This window comes from Salvia splendens, chromosome 2 (assembly GCF_004379255.2).
Source record: "Salvia splendens isolate huo1 chromosome 2, SspV2, whole genome shotgun sequence".
Lineage (NCBI taxonomy): Eukaryota > Viridiplantae > Streptophyta > Magnoliopsida > Lamiales > Lamiaceae > Salvia > Salvia splendens.
Genome location: NC_056033.1, coordinates 34,921,603 through 34,945,640, shown reverse-complemented (window position 1 = coordinate 34,945,640; position 24,038 = coordinate 34,921,603). Strand labels below are relative to the sequence as shown.

At 36.6% G+C, this 24,038-nt stretch overlaps 2 protein-coding genes across 3 annotated transcripts; both read right to left on the bottom strand.

The window, feature by feature from the left end:
• Positions 1 to 2,757: 2,757 nt before the first annotated feature.
• On the bottom strand, positions 2,758 to 8,863 carry LOC121792384 (diphthine--ammonia ligase-like). The gene is made up of 12 exons (XM_042190302.1): positions 8,631 to 8,863; positions 8,469 to 8,540; positions 8,142 to 8,221; positions 7,256 to 7,481; positions 7,089 to 7,121; positions 6,787 to 6,869; positions 6,639 to 6,711; positions 6,134 to 6,479; positions 5,700 to 6,031; positions 4,284 to 4,627; positions 3,783 to 4,110; positions 2,758 to 3,144 (listed from the first exon to the last, which is right to left on the bottom strand). Exons 1-12 carry the CDS (start codon positions 8,709 to 8,711, stop codon positions 2,929 to 2,931), a joined length of 2,214 nt encoding a protein of 737 aa, XP_042046236.1. The 5' UTR covers positions 8,712 to 8,863; the 3' UTR covers positions 2,758 to 2,928.
• Positions 8,864 to 9,827: 964 nt separating this feature from the next.
• Positions 9,828 to 21,136, bottom strand: LOC121792385 (serine/threonine protein phosphatase 2A regulatory subunit B''beta-like). Of its 2 annotated transcripts, none has more exons than XM_042190303.1 (13): positions 20,619 to 21,136; positions 19,290 to 19,529; positions 19,061 to 19,166; positions 18,667 to 18,766; positions 16,984 to 17,089; positions 16,798 to 16,888; positions 15,794 to 15,935; positions 14,658 to 14,805; positions 14,417 to 14,526; positions 13,581 to 13,737; positions 12,907 to 13,032; positions 12,635 to 12,785; positions 9,828 to 10,252 (listed from the first exon to the last, which is right to left on the bottom strand). In XM_042190303.1, exons 1-12 carry the CDS (start codon positions 20,766 to 20,768, stop codon positions 12,645 to 12,647), a joined length of 1,617 nt encoding a protein of 538 aa, XP_042046237.1. In that variant the 5' UTR covers positions 20,769 to 21,136; the 3' UTR covers positions 9,828 to 10,252; positions 12,635 to 12,644. The 2 variants fall into 2 exon arrangements, with proteins under 2 accessions (XP_042046237.1, XP_042046238.1); XM_042190304.1 differs by having other exon boundaries at positions 20,348 to 20,761.
• Between the last annotated feature and the right edge of the window lie 2,902 nt (positions 21,137 to 24,038).

The following is a 24,038-nucleotide window of genomic DNA, read 5'->3' as shown; positions in this document are numbered from 1 at the left end:
CGAACCATTGGAACCGGCTTGGGAGAAATCGGCGTCAAAATCGGCGTCGCCATGCCGATTCCCGCGCTGACGCCGGTTCCGACGCCGATCCTCACGGGCGCCATTGTGCGTCCCGGATCGGTGCCAAACCGGCGTCGGATTTAAATATTTTTTTTTGTTTTTCGAAAACACTATATATACGCGCGTTGAACCTCATTTTCATTCGCACTACTTGCTTTAACGAGTACTCTCTCTCTACCTTACTTTCTGTACAAGATCAATAACGAGCAATGGAGAACAACTACGAAGGTACTCCAGTTAATCCCGGGGGATGGTCTCAGACTCCCCCGCCTCCCGGTGTAGGGTCTCAGACGCCCCCGACTCCCGGGGCAGGGTCCCATACTTCCCCGGCTCCTGGGGGAGGTGGTTGGCCTCTGATGAGCGGGTACTACAACATGTACCCGTGGCAGCATATGATTCCGGGGTGGGCACCCGGCATGCAGCCCCCTATGCAGATGATGCCGGGGTGGGCACCCGGCATGCAGCTACCGGCGCAGCAGATGATGCCACCGGCGCAACAGATGATTCCCCCGGCGCAGGGGACGCACGGGAGGGACAACGCCTATCGGCCGACTTTTGATTTTTCCACCGGTTCTTCGCACACATCGACCCCAACGGATGCACAGTATACGGAGACCTTCTCCTTAGCGGACTTGGGTTTTGATATTAACGAGGTTTCGGAAACTCTCATTCAAAGCCAGGGAGTAGGGCGGGGTAAGAAGAAGGGCAAGGCGAAGAAGGTCGGCGAGTCATCGCAGCCCCAAGCCGAAATCCGGGGCCGGAGGAAGTTGACAGACGCGGAGAACGTTGCGGTTGCCAAGGCGTGGGTGAGTGTCTGCGACGATCCTCTGGTTTCGAACAACCAGAGGATCGTCAACTTGTGGGCCAAGATAGCCGCAGCCTACATGGCATTTTGCCCTGAAGGGAGACCGTGCACCGGGGAGGAGGTCCGGAAGTGCTGGGACCGAATTAGGGCTGGCGTCTCTCGATTTTCGGGTTTGTACGCCAACGCCCTCCGCATGCAGACCAGTGGCCAAACAGAGGAAGACTGCAGGAGGATTGCGGAGAGAGCCTACCCCGATCCGGATAAGAAGTACTATGAGTTCACCTACTGAAACTGCTACGTTGTGCTCAACGAGTCGGAGAAATTCCGGGCAGGCGTCGACGCTGGCTGGCCGAAGAGGCAGAGACTGAACTATACCGGAGATTATAGCGGCAGCAGCGGTGGTTCGTCAGACCTCCCTGAGACGGCCCAGGAGGTCCCGACTCCTCGGTCGTTCGGTCGCCGACCTCGCCCGGTTGGGCAAAGGCGGGCGCAACAGGTTGCGAGGGGGGGACCCCGAGTTCCCAGGACGTCCATTCGGCATCCCCCCTCGGCAGGTCTACCGAGGAGCTCAAATTCTTCGCGCGCCAACAAACGCGCGCTCAAATGGTGAAGACCTTAGCCGACTTCCAAGCGGCGGTGGACCCCGAGGTGAAGGATTTTCTTCGTGTATTGCTCCAGAGCCAGCGTGAAGAATTGGAGGCGATGATGAGGGACACCAGCGGGAATAGCCGCGGCGTAGGTGGCGACGGAGGCGGCGGCGACGACGGTGAAGAAGCACTGGGCGACGACGGAGACGAGGACGGAGGCGATGAGTGATTTTGTTTTACTTTTTTAAATTAATGTACTTTTTAATTTTTGTACTTTTTTTATATTATTGTACTTTTTTTTAAAATTAATGTACTTTTAAAATTTTAATATTATTATTCGAATTTTCCGTATTTGTCTCGTAAATTAAATTCCGTATGTTGATACAAGTGTAAATTAAATTATATAATTGTTATTAGTGATGTGGAAAGGTAGTGTGAAGGCTATGTGAGGGCTATTTGATGTCCAGTTGATGTGGCAAGCTGATGTGGCAGGAGAATTGTAGTGCTGATGATGTGGCAGTGTGAAGGCTATTTGATAGCTATTTGACATCCAGTGCTATTGGAGATGCTCTTATCCGTATTCCTTAAATTCATAGTACTATTGTCGTATTCGTAAGAAGTACAAAAAAGATTAAGAAAAAGACACAGAAGAAAATGACTGCATAGAAAAAGACATTTTGAATCACAGATTCAGAAGTACATTTTCAATTCTTTTTAATCGTTTATTTTTTAGTTTACGTATGTATTTTCACTCGGCGAAATGGATATCACTAATAATTTTATGTGTTTTACAATCAAATTCAAATAAATCACATTCTGCCTTTGTTTTTTTTCGTCCATGTGTGTTGTAGAGAAATTTTGTACCCTTGCTACAGGCCCATGTTACAGCAGCCAGAAATAGTACTCCGTATTTAACTCTTTTTAAATATAAATGAATATTTTCCTCAGAATGCTCCAGAATCTAGATCATCATTGAGGCCTAACAATTGAGTGCTGTGTTTTATTTGGAAATAAAGGACGAAACTAATATAAACAATAAGTATATACTATGAAATTAGTTGTGGGTGTGTAAGTCAGTGTCAATAGTGTGGATTTGAGACATGTTTCTTATTTAGATTTTTTCAGGGCTTTCATGCAACTCTTTTACTAGGGCACCTCACAATAGAAAAAAATGATAGGACATTGTACTTGTAAATAATAGTATCCCATTTAGTACATCAAGGCACAAAGAGCATGGAAAAATAAAGTGTCTGGAAACAAGATCCAAAGAAAATGGCAGATGGAACTATAGAGTGAATAGTAATGTAAGAAGAAAATAGCAACTTTGAAATGAGAGAGCTGTGCTCCAAAATGATTAATAAGAAAACAAGCTTTCGAGATAATGCTTTTTGAGTGAGTTGTGGTGTTATCTAATGTGAATGGACTAGCAATCAGCTTCGCCCAATAATTATATATGTACAGAAAAAACTTGCAACACTAAAACTTTCTGGCAAATAACTCGCAGGTAAGTAGGTTGTCCATGCTGGTGGCTGAAGTTCCAGCTCCAAGTATCGGAACTAGGGTAAATAATGGTTCTGCATCCTTATCGATTCTCTTGCTCATCTCCGCAAATTCAGTAAATGCATTGGTAAAGATCGTTGACAACGCTCCATGGCTGGTTTCAGGACTTGTTGAGAAATAGATCCTCAAATTCTGAAACCACAGACGTTGATGAGAAATGTGTAAGAGATAATTTCGCTAAGATGCATATCCAGGAATCAAAACAGACTGAGAGAGTAAGATGCATGTAAAAGAATACAAGACAAATATACTCAATTTTAATTATGATTACTCACTGAAGTTCGTTAGATTCAGTTCGATATTCGAATTACAAAAACATGCTAAATGACTTCTCTGGATGATTTTCAATCTGTATTTTGAGTTGTTACTCATTCATTTCATTCTGATAAAAATTTATGAGCCAATTCAAATCATTAGCATTTTCAAACTGCGAGCAATAGTTTATGCAAGTCTTTTTTTCACGTAACTCAATCCATCTCCACACAAACAATCAATTCATATTCAAAATATTATCTAGAAACCATTTATCAGGGTAGATATTGACAACTTAAAGGTGACCGGAGACTAACCATCACAAATGTTGATAAAAAATGCATCTAAACAATTAAGCTTAGTCCACCACCAACGAATCAGCTCAATAAAACAAGTTAACGACTGAATATGAAGTAAAAACTGCAATAAGAGAAGTATAGAATACAAGGAAATCAAGTAAAAGACACAGGTGAACGCATCATAAGATAAGATTCAGTGTAATGTAAGAGATAACTAACCAATATATCATCCCAGGATAGATCATTCTCAAGAAGAACTTCATCGAGCAGATAGATGCAGAACTCAGCTACCCTTACGAGCTTTTGAATAATAGCTTTACATTCTGATTCATTGTAACAGATCTTTGCCACTATCTCTTGCGTGATAGATATCACAGCTGCACATATTCTACCACTAACAATACATTTCTGAAGACAACCATTATGCCAACTTTCATGCTCAAACCCCCAATAAGCTTGTTTTGCACATAAATCTTGTTTGGTGACACGAGCTGGGATCTCCATATCCTCCCCATTGTAAAGAAGGGGTTTCACTTCCACAAGAGCTCTGAAACAAATAAAAAATAGAGCTATCAGGCTCATAAATGGAGTTATATACTAGATGATTCTGTTGGATCATGTGCTTTTGTGTCATCTACAGAATGATTTGTGCTAATTGCTGCATTGGATATTGAGATGTAATGAAAAAAAAAATACAAAGCATTTAACTATGTAAATCACCTCTTTGGCAAATCAGGAACAAGAATGTACAAAATAACAGGAACACTCAGTACCGGCGTGTTTGGCTTGCTTCCATTATTCAACCGCAACTTCATTTGTGCAAGACAAACATCCATCTGATTATTAACAGAAACTCGGTCTGACGAACTCAAAGATGCCGAACAATAAATAACCAAGCAAATAGCATTCGTAGATATTGAACAGTTGAAACATTTTGCAACAGCTTCACTGTTATCCAGCGCTTGTTGGAACTCCAGTGTGGGACCTTCAGCAGAGAGCAACATTGTCGGTGGGTCAAGCCCCAACTGGCCAGCCATTTGCAGAACATCCTTATGCAAAGTTGCCTGAAAATTATGTACGTAAATGAGTAATAAGATGAAAGTCACAACATGTTTTCCCCTTCAAACGTTGTAAAACATGAAATTATACTGCAATGAACAATAAAAGATCCTAGCTTCGAAGACTCAGTTCGTATGGCACTAAACATTTAAAAATACAAAGCTAACATGTTTCTGGCTAAATAAAAGTGGTCGTCAGCTCATGAAACTTCACAACCCAGTATTAGTTCTTGTATAGCATCATGACTAAATTTATGAAGAATATGGACAAATTAAGTCATTTTAATTAAAAAATAGTGAACAGAGACAACATGATGTTTTCATGAGTATCAATGAGGAATTCATTGTCGAAATGTCTTAACGATGGAAACCCATAAAGCTACAACTAATTTAACTCTGAGCACCATCTTCATACCAAGCTGATGCACTCTAATCGCAATGCTCATCTAATATAAGCTAACATTATTTATTCAAGTCTTGATACAATAATACATATTTGACACGCGTATGCAGTATAACATACATGTCTGAGTACTATGCTCATTTTAATAGAAAGTGTACTAAGAAATACAACAGCAATAAAAAAAATTCCATATGGTTGTTGATGGAGAAAGATGAAAATCATTGTTATGCTAAGAAATCCCTTCTCCAATTATAAATAAGTATCACTTCATCACATGAATATGGAAAACCCAAATTCATCTTCATAACTGTATTTTGTTCTGGCAATAAAGCATATAGTTCAATGCAGCACATATACAAACATCAGAAATTGAGAGTACGTTAATAAAATGCTTTAGAGGGAACAAAAGACCATTACTATAATTTGTTCATAATCTTGATTAAGTTATATATCCCATAGTTGCATAGAGACACTGAATCATGCTATTTCTACTTTGGTTAGGGAAAGTTGATGGTTGCCAAACAAAAGTATATACCATCTCCTATACAAGTAAAATATTGTTAATATAATATAATGAAACTAACTTTGGATTCTCTAACAAGACTTCATACCGTCTGATCTGATAAGGGAAAAATAATTAACATAAACATAATTTATTCACTATAGGTATCTAACCTGGCTGTACGGACCAATACAACTCGGAGCCCACTCTGAAATACTTTGAACATGTAAAACATTTTTCGTATTATCATCTGAAACTAAGACTTCAACATAAGCTCTCCCAAGACCAGCTTGCAAAAGAGGAAGTTCTATAGTCGACCGTGATGGCACACCAAAACGACATTTCTCTTGAGTAATGAATTTCACATATTCATCGTTTGCTAGTGCAAACTCGTTCATATCAGCTATGTATAGATGTATATAAAGAACGTTCTCCCAAGATAAATTATTTTCGCTAAGCAACATTTGTATTTTTGTTAAAACCACCCGCAGATCCTCTCGCAAATCTGTAAAATCAAATATGGTTAGAGTACATAAACCATGATTTCATGATGGAAGCAGAGATGCATTTAGCCACAACTATTGTCCATCAGAATTCATCTTCGTACCTATTGAGGTTTTGAAGGCATCTTGCAGCCAGCAAGTAACGGAAAAAGTATTTTTCTTCTTGGATTTTGAGATATGGATTTCTTGTTTTGTTTCTACTTCTAAGTTGGATATCACAACATTTTTTGGAGATGCAGCTTCCAAGATATCCTGAAAATCTCCCACCACTTCATGCACTAAGTAGGACTCCCCCACAGGTACCTCATTGATTTTGTCGTTATCAGTTTCAGACAAGGGAACCAACTTCTTCTCCAAGTGATATTCTAGGGGATGTAGAACACCTACAGGAGCTATTTGATCTGATGAATGTAATATGACTTCATATTTATCAAGCACTATTCGAGCATTCTGGCAAGACATACACATGTCAGTATTCCAAGGAGAAGGGAAAAGAGTTAAGATCATGTCATACAACCATCAGAAAAGCACAATTTAAACATTTTCACCACTAACTTACTAATGGAAGTTACTTAAGAATTCAAAAGTTAATGAGAGATAAAAGCTCACTTTGAAGAGTGGACAGTCCAGAGTTAATGTTTCATATTCTCCTCCTTCACCACATACATTTATCCCATAAAACCTGCCAATAAACTAGCAAATGAGAAATACTGTGGAGTCAAATAACACAGAACAAGAGATAAGTTGGCTAACATACTCTTTTAGCTTGTGAAGATGGGACTGTAATTGTGTTAATTCCTTCCCCAAGTGCTTTGAAGGGACCAACCCTATTGCCGCTACCTAATATAACCGGGATGGAAGGAAAACATAGGAGTTAGATACTGAGATGAAGCTGAAAAATATAAGTTAGTCAAATTGATAAATTTCTGCAAAATTATTGCCAAGAAAATAGGAAATATGAAGTTAAGGACCCTTGATGTCCTAAATTTTAACCAAACTTGAATAAATAGTAATTTGATCCAGAAGACTGTACATAAGATGCGGATAAACGTACTATACCTTTACTGTGATAGCAATAATTGCACTACTTATCTGAAAAAACACAAACAGAAATTTAGTTCATGCAAATAAAATAACACCTTCTCCTGGGTACGGAAAGAGAGAGACAGAGATAATTATCATTGATAATTCAATGTTGGTTCTAGAATTGAGGAAATGAGTTCTACCATGTCTTGAAGGAGCAATGATTGATCTTGCCTCCATAAATATGCCAAAGAAACCAGCCCAAGTCTAGAACATACACTTTCCACACGCAACCTTTGATAGTCAGAAGCAATTGCACCAGAGGAGACTGCTGAAACCGAGGGTATATGCCGCTTAACTTCCTTTAAGAGGATCAACATATCTTCAACTTCATCCCCAGGAGTCATGTTGTAGCTAAGGCCATGATGCCTGTGGAGTGCAACAAACCGAATTATCAAGCAACGAGGTAGGAAACCAACAAATCTACGCTTGATACGCCTTATAAATAACAATGCCGTACTAAATGGTAATTAACAGAATTTTAACATGATATAAGTAATGAAGAATCTAAGATGATAATCTATAACTACATTTTTTGTGTTCTTTGCAACGGTAAGGCAATATAGTCTCTAACATATTTTACTTTAGTGCACTAGCAGTAGACTTTTTGAAATTCCCACCACCTGAAGGTGGTTTTAAATTAAAATTAAGCATGAGATGGAACCGATACCAGTGACATTCCAGGAATCAGGCTGTTAAATTAGGGATGCCTCGCTCATATATCAGATTTCACTGACCCAAAACAAGGACAGGCCGATATAAACTATACAAAAAAGCTGAAGTTATCTATCGGCCCCTTATAAATCTTAAATTGTGAGGGGAGTACATGAGTACATCTTTGTCAACGATGTCCAAAAAGTTTATTGCTGATACTGGCATGAAGTTGGAAACGAGAAGCATGATAGCAAATAAAAATTGGCAACCAAGTATTTTATGTTATCATAAGAAATCTAATAACTATACACATGAAGAAAAAGGTATGTCTTGATGTGCAAGTGGATACCAAGTGTCCTAACTGAAAGGACCTACCTAGTAGTTCCTCGAATCCGTCTCCTAAACAGTGGAATCCCCATGCATTCTGCGTAGCTTACAACTATTTGGTGCCCCACCTGCAAAAGTAATACACACACTTTGTGAAATCACAAAAATTATGAAAAAATTAACCACGTCTCATAGTCAACACCACTATTTCAGTAGAAGCCAATGATTCGAATCTAGTAGTCTGATCACCAGAGGCGTGTAAAAGCAAACAGAATACGGTGATTAATTTCACATATCAAACTTCTAAATAAGAGGACTTGCGAATCGAAACGAAAATTGACGAAGAATAAACCGATTTTAAGGTAAAAGGGTTACCGTTTGATACATGTAACTATCGAGCTCGTCCTGAGCTTCATCAATTGGCATCAAATTCGCCAGCGCCACAATCTGAAGTTACGAAATTTATTTAGAGAAAACTAAAATAGTAGAATTTCACAGTCACTAACATCAGAGACAGAGAGGAGATGAGAAGGAAACCTGGTGTCCGTACTGCTGGCATTTCATCATTGCATAGCAGCTGTCCTTACCGCCACTGACTAGCGCGACCACCTTCATCATCGGCGCCGGCGTGGTTCCGCCGGTGGAATTGACTAGGGTTTTACAATGTTAGAGTCCACCTATGACCTACAGTTTCAGCGGAGGAGACCAATTGCATTTCAGACAAAGGTTCTGAGCCACGTCATATATCCTTCTTTATTTGAAAACTCCGAGAATGGCAATTTTATCTATGATTAGCATTTCAGGCTAATTTAGCATTGTTTATGATTATTTTCTTTTTATTAAAACTATAGTTTTGATTTTCTATTCTCTTTCATTCATCAAAATTGATGCTTCTCTAGTTAGAAAATTTTCTCATAGTCTACTGTACCTTTTAAAATTAAAAGGATCAGAGATATATATGATAGAGAGATACTTTTACACTATCTCTAAATATTTTTGTCATTTTTCATTCTTTCGCTTTAAAGGGTGTTTTAGACTTGGCCTTTTTATTACTTGTCTTTGTCATCATTTTAAATTATGAGAAAATATAAATGTACATAAATTGTATATGTACATAATATTCTTTAATTTTAAAATTTAATTGAATTTAAATAAAAATTAGTTTTGTTATTTGTTGTATTATATATAGCAATAAGAAATAATGATATAGAAATTTTATGTCAAATCGTAATATGATTTCGAGCTTGATTTAAATTAATTATATAATATTTAGTAAGAAATTTTTTTTCTTATATATATAAATATTTAAGTTAAAATTTCAATATTTTTTTGAAGAGTTGCAAAATGATTAGTATGAAATTTATTTTAAATCAATTCATATATATAAATCGATTTTCAAACAATTAACCTTTAATATAATATCACCGGAGACTTCTACACTTTAAGATATTTTTACTTTCATAATTAAATATTTGGGTGGATCTGATTATTGAATTTATATATATCTATAAAAGCATTACCATTAATCTCAAAGGAATTATTATTAATATATTTTTATTCACCAAAGATGGGACATAATCTTAAATTCCTAATGGCCAAGTAACAAATTTTATACCTCAAATTTGCAAATCGAAGCATCACACTATGTTTTCCCCGTGTTCGCAAATTAGTTAACCAGCCAGAGCAAGAGATATGTGCTCGAGAAAACTGTTTTTCATTATAGATAAAACATAATGAAAACCAATAAGATGCACAGGCTAATAAGATTAATAATTCCAAAAGAAATCAAGATATAGGGCAAAGAAACAAGCAAAACAGACACCGTAGATTTACCAGACTAACCCCACCCTGAAAAATGTACCACCAGACATTTGCTCTAAACATAAATAATTAACAAACATTTTCTTACAACTATGCAAAGGAGAACTCCTAGATGCTGTGAACTAACATACCCCGTTGCAAGTAGTCGCCAATCAACAATTGGTGCACTCCCTCCAAGCCTTTACAACAATTGGTGCACTCCCTCCAAGCCTTTGCACAAGCTGAAAATTTTCCAGACACCTTAAACATATCGCTGATTGCTGAAGCCCCATTAGATGGGTAAACTTTTGCTTTATGCTTCATAGCCATTTTGATACAAAGAATTCACTAGTAGACACCTGAGTGAATGAAATAGGTTAACAAAGTATCAACATGTCATGAAAATGGTATGTGGGCTAGATCTGGTAAATAACAAATTACATGTTCCATTTAACTTATAATTCCGTAGCAAAGTAAATCAGGTATCACACACTGGCAAGTGTCAGTCATCAGAAAGATCATCTGATTTGGCCCCCAATACATACTATTACTAACCAACAATTTTGGCCATTTTTTCTACTCCCTCCGTCCCAACTTAATTGTCACTCTTTTACATTTCGGTCCGTCCCAACTTAATTGTCACACTTCATTTTCACCATAAATAGTAAGTAGGTCCCACATTCCACTAACTCACTCTACTCACATTTTATTATAAAACTAATGTAAAAAAATGGGTCTCACATTCCACTAACTTTTCCAACCAACTTTTCTTTACATTTCTTAATACCCGTGCACTCCAAGAGTGACAATTAAGTTGGGACGGAGGGAGTATCACTTTGCATGTATGCTTCACAGAAGGATTATTCTGCATTATGAAGGAACCCAAATCTAAAAGAAATTCAATGTCACATTTCTTCTTTTTTTTCAATTTTCCGTTTCCCAAACTTTTCATTCTGATCTAACAAAAGAATGCCTTCATCTCTATTGGTATTATTTCTTCCCCACTCTCCCATCTCAAAACCCAAGCAGGCGACCATCAACCTACATCCAAAAGGCGCAATTGCTTCTGCAGTCCTAAACACAATATCGGTGCAATACAATTTTCTAACTTCGAAATTCACATATCACAAACAAAAATATATTTCAGGTTTCCAAAACATTCTTATACCTCCTAGAAGTTGTTTTAATCACCAAAGAACCATAGCCAGTGGCTTGGTCCTACAATCCTTAGTCTATTTAGCATTTTATTAGGTTCATTAATGAGGGAGCAACATTGCAACTCTTAAAATGTAGTAGTAAGTTTAAGTCATGCAACAAAGTCAGAGTATAAACTATCCTTATGAACTTGATGTCACGTTACACGTAGTGTCTTGAAGCTATTTTAACCACTAACATGATATAACTGACATATTGACAAAAGTTATCAGATAATGTACAAAATGTAAGAATATACATGTGTATTATATTCAGTCTAGAAGGATGATGTAGTTCATAAAATGAATAGCAGTTAAGGCTAAACAGAAGCAGTTTTATCACAAGCAATTCCTAGTCATTACCTCATTTAAATCATATCCAGAAATACTGATATAGATATGCATCATTATATTTTACTATTAGCTACTCCCTTCGTCCCTTTATATGTGACACATTTACTTTGGGAACAAGTTTTTAGGTAGTGGTATTTAGTGGTTAAATGAAGAGAGAATAAAGTAGGAGTGAGAAAAAAGTAGAGAGAAAAAGCAAGAGAGAGGATAAAGTAAGAGAGAGAGCGTGTGTTGCTTTTTTGCCATAAAAGGAAATGTGTCACTTATAGTGGGATGGCTCAAAAAGGAATACGTCTCACTTATAGTGGGACGGCCCAAAGAGGAATACGTCTCACTTATAGTGGGACACAGGGAGTATTATTTAGTTGTTATTAGTTTGTTAGAGATAAATTTATATCTTAGAGTTTGGTTTGGTTTAGGAGCTAGTATTCATCTTTTAGAGTTTTATTCAAGTTAAGAGTCATTTATCAAGTCATATAAATAGGAATTTGCTCCCTACTTTTGCATTATTCAGATATAAAGTTTAGTTCGGCTATTTTTTGCCGTGGCCCTTTCGGAGGATGGTCTCTTATTCATAGGAGGAGTTATTTATCTCTAATTTTATTTATCTTTGTTTATTCTCTCTCTCTCTCTCTCTCTCTCTTTTCTACCTTTCTGCTCTCTATTATTTTCCAGCAGGTTCTAAATTGTTATCATGTAATCAGTGTGATATGCTTCGTATGCTGAGACATTAGCGAATGTTTATGGTACGCTCGCCTATCACTCTGTATCTACTACTGGATTCAGTTGAGGAGATATGATATTAGACTGCCACAACTCAGGTCAGAATTAGGTGGTTATTAATATATAGTATGACAATGCACAAAATTTTGTACTTCCTCCGTCCAAAAAAATAGACTAGTTTTACCATTTCGGGCTGTCCACCAAAATAAGACTAAGTCTAAATATGGAAAGTTTTCAACAAATAATAATCTTACACATCATTTATAATATGGACCCCACAATCCACTAACACTCATTCCACTACCTTTTTCCTCTCTCTTACTTTTTCCTATCTATCTATTACTTTACCAATTGCACATTATAACCCGTGTCATTCACAACTTTGTCAATGTTTTGTGGACGGAGGGAGTACGAAACAATTACAACTGCTTCACAGAACCCAAAAATATCCTTTTACACCAATAGAGATCTTACCAGGTAGAGCTCAGAAAGGAGCCTCAAGAGATTCATCCCAAACATCTTGACTTCCATTAGAGGCATCTTCAGCATCTTCCTCCATTGAAAGCCTAATATATTCTCTGTGTGCAAAGCGGTCCCACTCTGTTAAAGTTGGATTTTCACGCTCCTGCCCAGTAATTAAATGGTGAGAAAAGGGAGAAACCTTACACCTCAGCTTTATGACCAGACCAGAACATATTGAAAATTAAATCCTTCATGTTAAGACAATGAAGTTATGTGACTTATACCTGCCGAATTAGGAATGGATCACGAGTCTCAAAAGCCATGAACTTATTAAGGTTAAAGAGAATATTGAAAACACTCCCAGAGAGTTTGCTTCCTTTCAAATCACGTAATGTAAGATAACTATCATCCTGCAAAACAGACCAGGTTGATTTTTATGAGATGACAAAGTAGGTCGATACTTTATATACAGCCAAGAACCAACCATGAAACCAACCCCAGAAACAAGTTCAACCATAAAAGTTTCTTCTTTTTCCAACAAAGAAACATTTTTATAAAAAGATACTGGAAGCTAACAAGTGAACAAGATACCCACGAAAAAATGTCAAATGCTTGAAAAAAAAAATAAGAAAAAAAGCTAATCCATCGCTGCTCATTAGGATGAGACCTTATCACACACTAGCAAAGATGGGGGAAACAAGTTAGTCAAGTAAAGATATAAGAAACGGTTTCGGAATATGCATTTTACACTTCAAGAAAGTAGAAACTAGAGAGAAACCTAAGAGCATGACAATTCACATTATAGTGTCTTAAAGTAGCACAATTGATTCCACTAGGCAATGACTCCTTCATAGTTCATACAGATAAAGCACAATATAAATATAAATATAAACATAGAAACCACAGAAATGGGAAAATGGAAGATTCAAACACATCTACAATCTTGTTGATAGTTTACCTCTGGAAAAACCATGTCAACTATCTGACACAAAATATCCTCAAAAAGCACAGGCTCTTGGGCCATGCATTCCATTCTGTGCAGCTGCTCCTCATAAAAGAATTGCATTTCGTTCCTCGTAATAATCCCATTGCCATCTAAATCTATGCATTTGAACCTGAGGGATCCAGAGAGCAACATACAGTCTCATAAGGATCACACAGACAGACCTTCCAACCACTCCCGTTTGGCTTAAACAGGAATCAATACACATAACAAATAAACAAGCAACTTCAAGAAAAGGCCTCCCCATAGGGAACTGAGTCCCTGTAGCTTGATTGCAGTAATTTAACCAATCAAAACATTAAAAGAAACATTCAAACCTAAATTCCCATACACAAGTGTAGAATACAAGCTCACAATTCACATCAAGTCACTAGTCTTGATCATCATCCCCTAAAAGGGGACTCAGAGATATGTCCATGCAGCTATGCTTCTAATTCAGATGCCATACCATTATTTCTTAGGTTCAGTACCCTCTATGTCCATGTCTTGACAAAAGAAGTTGAGCATTATCAGAGTTTTCATGGTAGGGCATAACAGGAGCTGCCTAGCATAGTTTCTAAACATACTAAACTAGGTTTACAAAGGGGATTCAGAAAAGAAAATAATACTCAAAATTCACTTATGAATTCAACGACCCTACATCACGTATTTCAACAATTAAATAAACTTCAGTTTCTTCACAAAATAAAACTTGTTTCAATAACTCGTCATTTTGGAAGATAACTAACATGCAAGTTCAGTATTAAAGAATTACTACTATTTTTTGCTTGGCTAGAAATAAAGATACAAACCAGTATTCGAGACTAGGCTCAGATGATTTGTCCTCCTCTGACAATATGAAGTAAACGAAATCTTCATATCCCATCTTTCCTTCAACCTTGCTGGTGAACTTTCTAGGAACCTAGCAAATTTCAAGTGACATTAGAGAGCTGAGTGAAGCATCTTAATGTATACAGATTAGTCTCTCCTCACAGAAAAGAATACAACTTCAATAATAACTGGCGAAAACAAAGACAAGAATACAAAACAAACCTGAGAAAATATTCTATCAACAATCCTGTAGGTAAGTGCATGGTTACCATATCTGATAAGGTTCTCTTTGTCGATCAGAAAGTCATGATCTGTATCCAGTTCCCAAAACTTGCAGTATATCACATAAAAATGTTCGTAAGAGAAGTACCTGCAGTAAAAATATGAGGTAGCAAATTGAAATGAATGACGAACAGTAGTGCCATAGATGTTGATTGAATCAACCAAGTATCAGGTGTTAATCTCTTGCCTAGTACTCCCTCCATCCCACCATAGTTGAGTCATTTTTTCCATTTTGGGATGTTCCGCCATAGTTGAGTCGTTTCTATATATGGTAATAGTTAACACATTTTCTCTTTCCTACTTTATTATCTCTCCACTTAACACAATAAACATTTTTTTCTTAATCTCGGTGCCAAAAAGAAATGCATCAACTACGCTGGAACGCAGAGAGTATTAATTGGGTGTTAATCTCGCAATTCATAGTATGAGTAACACCCCCCACCCACCCCCACTCTATTGGAGGTGGCACAGTGGCAGCAGATAAAAAAAATGGTCCAGACCAAACATATGAGCATAAAAAGCATGTTGCACTTGAATCATTTCTTTCCAGCAAAAAACGATATCATGCCATTTCTCTGTATCTCTAACATACTAATCTCAACTAAATGAAATTATTCTTTGGAATCGGCCAATATGCAATCACTTTGTTTGTCTCATATGCCAAAATTTACAGGTTCATTTTGTCAGGCCAGTTTATGTTTGTGTATAGCCAATAGCATAAGAATTCGGTCACATTCTTGCATTATATATACTCCCTCTGTCCCATAAAAATATGGGCAATGGGTATGGCACGGGAATTAAGACAAATTTAGTAAAGTAAGAGAGAGAAGGAGAATGGTATGGTAAAGTTAGAGAGATGAGGAGAATGATAGTTAAAGTAGAGTTAGTGGATAGTGGGACCTACATTATTTAATTATATAACTTTCCAGAAATGGAATGCACATATTTTTGTGGGGCGGATGAAAATGGAAAGTGCACATATTTTTATGGGACGGAGGGAGTATTATATTTATAACCACTCAGAAAATAATAGAAAAGATCATCTAATGTAAAATGAAGTAAGGTAGTTCAACTACCTCAGAACTTTGTTAATATCCTCTTCTTCGTCTGCATGTTGCATTGCAGCTATCAAGTTTGAACGTTTAAGCTCCCTGAGGGATAGACGACCATTACCCGCTCTATTCACGTAGTAAAATATTCTGTATATTACAGTTTCAGCTGGAGATAACAACAGAATAAGTTAAACAAATAACAAAAGGGGTACCTTATGTCAATAAAATCGAAACAAAAGCTAACTTTAAAATCAGCAGGTCGTATAAAGTTAGGCCCAGCAAATGAATTGATGCTCATTCTTTGAGTAGCAAAATATTTTATAAAAGTACTTAAGCATAAGAGTTCTGTACAAACTACCAAACAATCATTAAGATTGATCTGTGCCTTACTCTATCTATCAGTCCTTTCGGCAATTAATGTAACATTTTAATTTTTAAAGATACAAATCAATAACCAAAGTATACCAAACCAGTAGTACTTTAGCATTAATATGGAAAAGGACAAAACTAGTTGGCAAACTAAGCCAAAACATTGTCAATTGATGTGATGAACATATCCAAAAACAAGTAAACAACCATGTTTTGTCATGCACACTGGATCAATATTACCAAATTAAAAGGGTTTAAATTGCAAAAAGAAAGTAATTTAATGTTTTTCGAGCTACGAATTCAAAATCAAGCACGGCTGCAAAACTAACCAAAGTGAATAAGACAATTACACAATTTTTTTCTTGAAGTGAACAAATTTCAGGAGATTTGAATATATTTGAAGTCCTATCGGACCATAGTAATGGGAATTAAGGGCTTTATAAGCCCAATAATTTGTTTGTAAGTTATATGACCACATACCTAGACATTAATATCTTGTCATTTTTCTAATCACCTCTTCTGCAGCATTTATAGCACAACCACTCATGCTTATTCTACCAAGAGTATATCTAAATGTAGCAGTTAAGTAAACCACATAATATTCAGTCGGCCAATAAACTAGGATAAAGAATAAGATAAGTTTTAAGTTCAAAACATACCATATCTTTCTTGAAATTCAGGTGTACTCTGTAAGAACTCCAACCCGGGATGAGTAGTTAGAAGTTCCCGAAGCACGGGTTTGAAGTCATCCTGCATCAAGTACACAACAAGGCAACAACAACAATTAGCAAGCTCAAATTTTCACCAAACAGTACGAACGATAGCCTTAAAGGCAGTCATGTAACCTTGGCCAAGTATCTGACATCTGGCTGCTTCAAGATCATGTAAATTTGGGTTGCTAAATCTTTAGTCAACATGTTTCCATTAATCCAATAATCAACGAATACATCCCTGTTGGCATCTCATTAATTCAGTAACAGTAGATAAGTAACACTAAACAAGGCACGACAACAAAGAAAAAATTCTTGTACAGATCAACCACCACGCGCGCCCAGATGAGGAATGCTTGATGAAAATGTGCTTCAGAATAGAACACCACAGAATTTCGTAATCAGATAAAACAGTATTTTATGTTCTCTTGCATAATTCTGCCAATTGATATTTTCTGTTGTCAGTAAAATATCACTTCTGTATAACCTTAAGATCGGAAACTCAAGTTCAACTAATTGCATCTTCTCCTTGAATCTGATTAAAGTTAGCTCTCACATTTCTCAAGTGACTGAGTTTCACATACAAACAAAACTTGCCACCAGAGCAGTATTGACCCAGTGTATGCACATGAAAGCTGTTTGGATGATGGGTAACAACTCACAAAGTTGAGGCTAGTCTGAGTCTTTAGCCTTACTAGAGGTGGCAATGACGGAGAATATCAATCCCTTTGAAATGCTGGCTCCTCGTGATGAAGCAGAACTTGATGTTGGAAAAATGAATTCGAAAAGAAATGAAAGACGGTACCATGAAATGACTGATATCTGAAGTAGCCATATTTTTCTTTAAGGAAGGTATATGCTTATCGAAGTTCCTTCTTATGTTACAGTAGTCTGGGTAAATCTTAAACGGATGACAATATTCAAGGGAGAAGAAACTGTTATTCTAGCAGGCAGATACTGAGAGTGATTCTTCATGCTAACAAGAATACAGTCACAAGGCGACGGGTTGGTCTTACAAACACCCTTTCAAGAGAGAGGCATAAATAGAAGGTGAAGAAAGAAATATTTGCAGACTGAAAACATATTAAGTGGAATATGCCAATATGGCTGCAAAGTCTACGTTGAGCTTGGTCAATTAAAAGACAACGAATGTTGATTGTGCTGCCCAGATAGAAAAGGATATGAAGATAATAACTGATGTCTGATGGCAATTGATTTTCTACTATTACATTAAATTAATAGAGTTTGTTTCTGTTCATTTTAGTCGATAATGCATATTTAAGCCAGTATATCATTTGATGCAATAGGAAAGCTTGTGATAGTTGTATATGACAAAGATGTTCCTTTTTAAGGTTCCTTTTAATCCCAATCATAATTAGTGTATAGGCAGATGGACAATAGATGTATCAGAGATAATAATGGCCCTTTAGTTGCAAGTTGATCCAAAAAAAAGAAGTCAAAAGTGTAGTTAGTCTTAGGCTGTTAGCTACAAAGGTTCAAATCCAGATCAATCCAGAGTACTACTGTATTAACATAGATAAGCATACAAGATGTGTACATTATGCTGATTGGAGTCTCTAATTCAAAGTGAAATTTGAAAAATGATCACCTTTGCTAGATTTCATTACATAATTAAAAATTTAGAGAAGCTGTGAATTAGACAGTCATGCAAACATCAGATGTAATTTAATTATTATTTCTATGGATTACACTAGCTTACTCTCATTCTGACGAATGCATCAAAGAGGAGACAAATATCCGAAACAAGAAGGAATATTTAAATAAAGAAAAAAGAAGAGGAAGGTGCACAGCGACTACCTGGTCACAATTCCACTGCAATCAGTATTGATCTTTCTAAAAAGTGTGGCAGAGAAGAATGAAGGGAGCTTGCAAATTTCCTTTGTCACTGGTTTGAATTCTGATCCGCAAGAAAATGTAAGCTTGTGAACAAACCCAGTTGATAGGTGAAGTGTTTATATCTCAGGTTGTAAGTTCCAGAGTTATTTCACATGAATATTGATGTTTCAGATGGGTACAAAGGCAATAGAATAAGGAATTGGAGGCATACACTCGCGCGCGCACACACACACACATTTATATATATACGACAACCACCGATAGAATATATGTTCACATCTGAATTGTAAGTTCCACATACAACGTAACAATAAAACTAGAAGAGAATATGTGCAACAAATGTGTAAAATCTCACCATGCATTTGGAGCCCATCCACATGACCATAGAAAAACTGATTGATTCTAAACAAACACCGTTCTTTCAATTCATTTGGTGGAGGACGGCCATTAAGGAAATAGAACTGCACTTATTCAAAGTATTATCACGGTATCAATAACTATTACCAAAACAAAGCAGAACCAGCGACAAACAGATGGAGCTAAATTGAATAATATCACTAACATAAAAAATTCAACTAAATAACCTGTGGTATATGCTCCTTCACTGGCTCATTCACTAACTTCAGGGGTGACCTAAACGCAGATGGGCCTCTCTGCTTCGTATGCCGGGGCGAAACTGATGAACTTCTTGGTGACAGTGGTGGCGTACTGCCAGCAGGAAACATTGAAGGCAATGTATTGCTTGCCACAGCATTTGTACCAGAGGATGTTCCAGTTACATTCACAGGACCTACTCCTTTAGCATTATTAAGCAAGGATTTTACCTGTATGTCAGAGGATGACCTTTATACATACATTTGAGTTTCACTTCAACTATGAAATGACTAATAACCCAAATACATAGATAGAGGAAAGCCTGCAAGCAGCTATCAGCTGACTTACTTCTACTGGAATTTCGCATATTCTAAAGGATCAAAATATTCATGCAGCTAAATGAACGGGAGTACAGTTACAGTTTTTACTTGCTAAAGCAATAGGAAAGTTGAATTGCAGAACAATCTAAGAAACATAGGTTTTAAAACTGCACAAGGCATCTTGAAGCAGTCAGGTACATTATTGGCTTATGTTATGAAGAAAAAAGAAATAGATCACATATATTTTCTCGCAGATGTTGATCAGTCATATGACTCATCCATGTTTTGCAATTCATTATCAATTATTTAAGCATCAAAATAATTTCCAACTATCATCTAACACTTTGTGAATATATGTAGTATAACTTGCAACTTTTCCATACAGTTAATCATATAAGCAAAAACCCATCTAGAAACAACAGCTACGGACCACGGTTATCATTAGCAAGCTACTACTGCTAATTCAAGTGATTTAAGTGAGACAAACCTGTAACTCGGCCAGAGTAGTTAGTTTAGTTGGACCTCATATTACAATTTTAGAGTTCTAAGCTAATCATCACTGATCTCATTGTGGTCCATCTAAGCTAGGATTACACCCCCTGATAAACACAATCATTGAAATGCAGCCCTCATTCATTTTGGACTTGTGTTATCAATATTCCCCTTTCCCTTTTCTTGCTGCACAACATGTATTTATATTGCTCAATACATATTGCAAACATATTTACCTCATTCTACAACGAGAGAAAGCCTCACAAGTGCAGACAGACTACGCATGAAAGCTCTATACTTCAATCCTCTTGTCTGTCATCTTCCTTAAATAGACTAACGTGGGAGATGAACGACTATCTCTTTTAAAAACGTCAATCCTTACATGCACCAACCAAGCTTAATATATCCAATAAATTGAGCATATAACATACTAACCCATATCGACGACAGTCACCATCCAACTGTAAAACAAGAAGTAGCGAAAAATAAAATAATAAAAAGGATTACCAGAGAATTGGTTTCCGGGAGAGATAGCCACTGATCGAAAAGCTTCACCGCAACACAAGGATTGGCCTTGATAGCGAAAGGAGACACCTCCCCGAGCTGCAAGAGCTCGGCATCGAGGCTCGCGACGTCGCCATTGAAATCCAAATCCATATCTCAAAAATTCCTCAAATTATGATATGCCCTCAAATGTTCGGACGCTTGTTGCACCATCAATCAGAGACCTGAAACGAGCTTTGTTTCCCGGACGGCTCTTGGTAGATTCAGAATCTGCGAATGGTGAAAATATTTCCAGATGTATGCATCGAACAAACCCTAGAATCCGGACGAAACTGAGATCGGAGGGACGGAATAGGTGCTGATGTTGCAAACCCTTGGAGCAGAAGAGATAGAGAGAGGGAGGGGGAGTAGTGATGACAATTATAGAATCTAACAATTGAATTAACGCAAGATGTAACCAAACCAAATTAATTCTACTACTCTCCAACTTTAATTGAAGCGTAAGCCCAAATCTGGGTGGATTGCGAATCCCCACGTGCCACTCATTACTCTTATTATTGTTTTACTCTCATTATTATGGTTATGGTTATGGTTATGGTTATGGTTATGGTTATGGTTATGGTTATGGTTATCAAATCACCAATTGGGGTTTGCACAACTCCATCAATTGCCTACTTCACCTACTTCATCAAATTCATTACAACAATTGTGGCATATCTTGATTTTAAAAGTGAACGGCGTAAATACTCTCTTAGCTTTAGCTAATGAATATGGATAGTTTTTTAATGATTTTTATACTACTCCCTCCGTCCCACAAAGATTGTCTCACTTTGACCAGGTACGAGTTTTAAGAAATGTAACGAAAAGTGAGTTGAAAAAGTTAGTGGAATTTGAGTCCTACTTTTATATATTAGTTTTATAATAAAATGTAACTAGGAATGAGTTAGTGGAATATGACCAAAAATGGTAAAAAGTTAAATGAGACAAATTTTGTGGGACGGACGGAAGTGAAAAAATGGGACAATCTTTGTGAAACGGGGGAGTAGTATTTTTGGTATCTGAATATCATATTTTTAATAACTAAGGCTAGTTTTTGGCCTAAAATATAAAATATCTGCATTGAGAGTATTTTTGGACATACACAAGAATGTGTTTTTTAGTATTATCAAGTTTGATAAGTTGATTTGATTGTAATGATTATGTATATCTATATATACGAGGCTATAATATATGTAAAGTTAATTCATAGTGAAGAACTATTGAACCAAAAAATAGTTTATTTTTAGATTATTTTACTTCATTTTAGAAAAAAAGTGAATTAAATGGTCTTGAAATGAACTTCGTATGAAATGAACTAAAATGGACAAAAAATGAACTAAAATTATTATAAAATGAACTAAAACAAACTAAAAATGAAGAGTTCAACTGTTCGACGCCAAAAATTTGTTCGACATTGATTATAATCATGTGGTATATATGATTTCAAGATGAATGATAGGCAGAGAGGGCGACGTGATTTATTCAAGCGGGAGAAGACGAGTCGGAGAGGTATTGTATGGAATTGAGGGAATTTGAGAAAGATATAGGTGAGTGAGTGATGAACTAAATAGATGTGAAGGGAAAGATAGTCTTTCCCCTCCGTATTGTTCAAAAGCAGTAATATTGTGATCTTTGTTCATTGCAGCAAGCAATTCGGGTGAAACTCCATAAGGCCCAGAAAGTCGTTGTGGAAACCAGTATAGTGACTGCAGTTAGACATAGCGGAGATCTTTCTCGCTCAGATTTCGACATGCCGAATAACCGATTTAATATACGATTCATTCCGCATATAACATAGTTCTTATGATTGATAGGAAAAACGACTGGAAATGAGTATTTTTGGTCACCGGAGGTGTGATGAGTGATAAACACGAATTTTGCATGCTTTATGGCATTTACTTGGCAATGTTTAAATGTCAATCATGCAAATTATGTCTTTTAATTGCACATTTTATACATTTTGATATTTTGACGTGTTTTGAGATATATGTGCAAAATAGACATGAAAAAGGCAGAAAATGGCCTGAAACGAAGACCGAAGGATGTCAGCGACCGCTGAGCAGACCAACGGTCATCGAGCAGCCAACGGTCCTCCTCGGAATTTTACCTAAGAATTCCTTTTCTAATAGATTGTTCATTAGGCCATCCACAACGCTGTTCCTATACCGTTCCTATCTCGTTCCTTAAACCACTATTTGAGGGCCCCACTGTACTTTTTTACTCCATTCCTTAACTAAGGAACGGAACCTGCAACCCTCCGTTTCTTATCCGTTCCTTAACCGTTCCTTAAATTACTATTCATTCAATTTCATTTTTTATTTTTATTTCCAATCCAATTCAATTAAAACAAACACACTTCATTAAAATTAAAATAACATTACAACATAAAATATAAATACAACTTAAAATTCAAAAAAATAAAAAAGATATTATTATAATCCTAAAAAAAATGACATAATTTAAAATACAATTTTATAGAGACATCCTTAAATGTTTTATGTTTCACTTTCGATGTGGGACAAAATCATTCAAGGATGTCTCTATAAAAGAGAAACAACCAAGGATGATTTTATCCCACATCGAAAGTGGAACATAAAACATTCAAGGTTGTATCTATAAAAGATAAACAACCAAGAATGAGTTTGTCCCACATCGAAAGAGAAACATAAAACATTCAAGGATGTCTCTATAAAAGAGAAACAACCAAAAATGATTTTATCCCACATCGAAAGTGGAACATAAAACATTCAGGTTGTATCTATAAAAGAGAAACAACCAAGAATGAGTTTGTCCCACATCGAAAGTGAAACATAAAAACATTCAAGGTTGTATCTATAAAAGAGAAACCACCAAGAATGATTTTATCCCACATCGAAAGTGGAACATAAAACATTCAAGGTTGTATCTATAAAAGAGAAACAACCAATAATGAGTTTGTCCCACATCGAAAGTGAAACATAAAACATTCAAGGATGTCTCTATAAAAGAGAAACAACCAAGAATGATTTTATCCCACATCAAAAGTGGAACATAAAAAATTCAAAGTTGTATCTATAAAAGAGAAACAACCAAGAATGAGTTGTCCCACATCGAAAGTGAAACATAAAACATTCAAGGATGTCTCTATAAAAGAGAAACCACCAAGAATGATTTTATCCCACATCGAAAGTGAAACATAAAACATTCAAGGATGTCTCTATAAAAGAGAAACAACCAAGAATGAGTTTGTCCCACATCGAAAGTGGAACATAAAACATTCAAGGTTGTATCTATAAAAGAGAAACAACCAAGAATGAGTTTGTCCCACATCGAAAGTGGAACATAAAACATTCAAGGTTGTCTATATAAAAGAGAAACAACCAAGAATGGTTTCATAAATTCGCA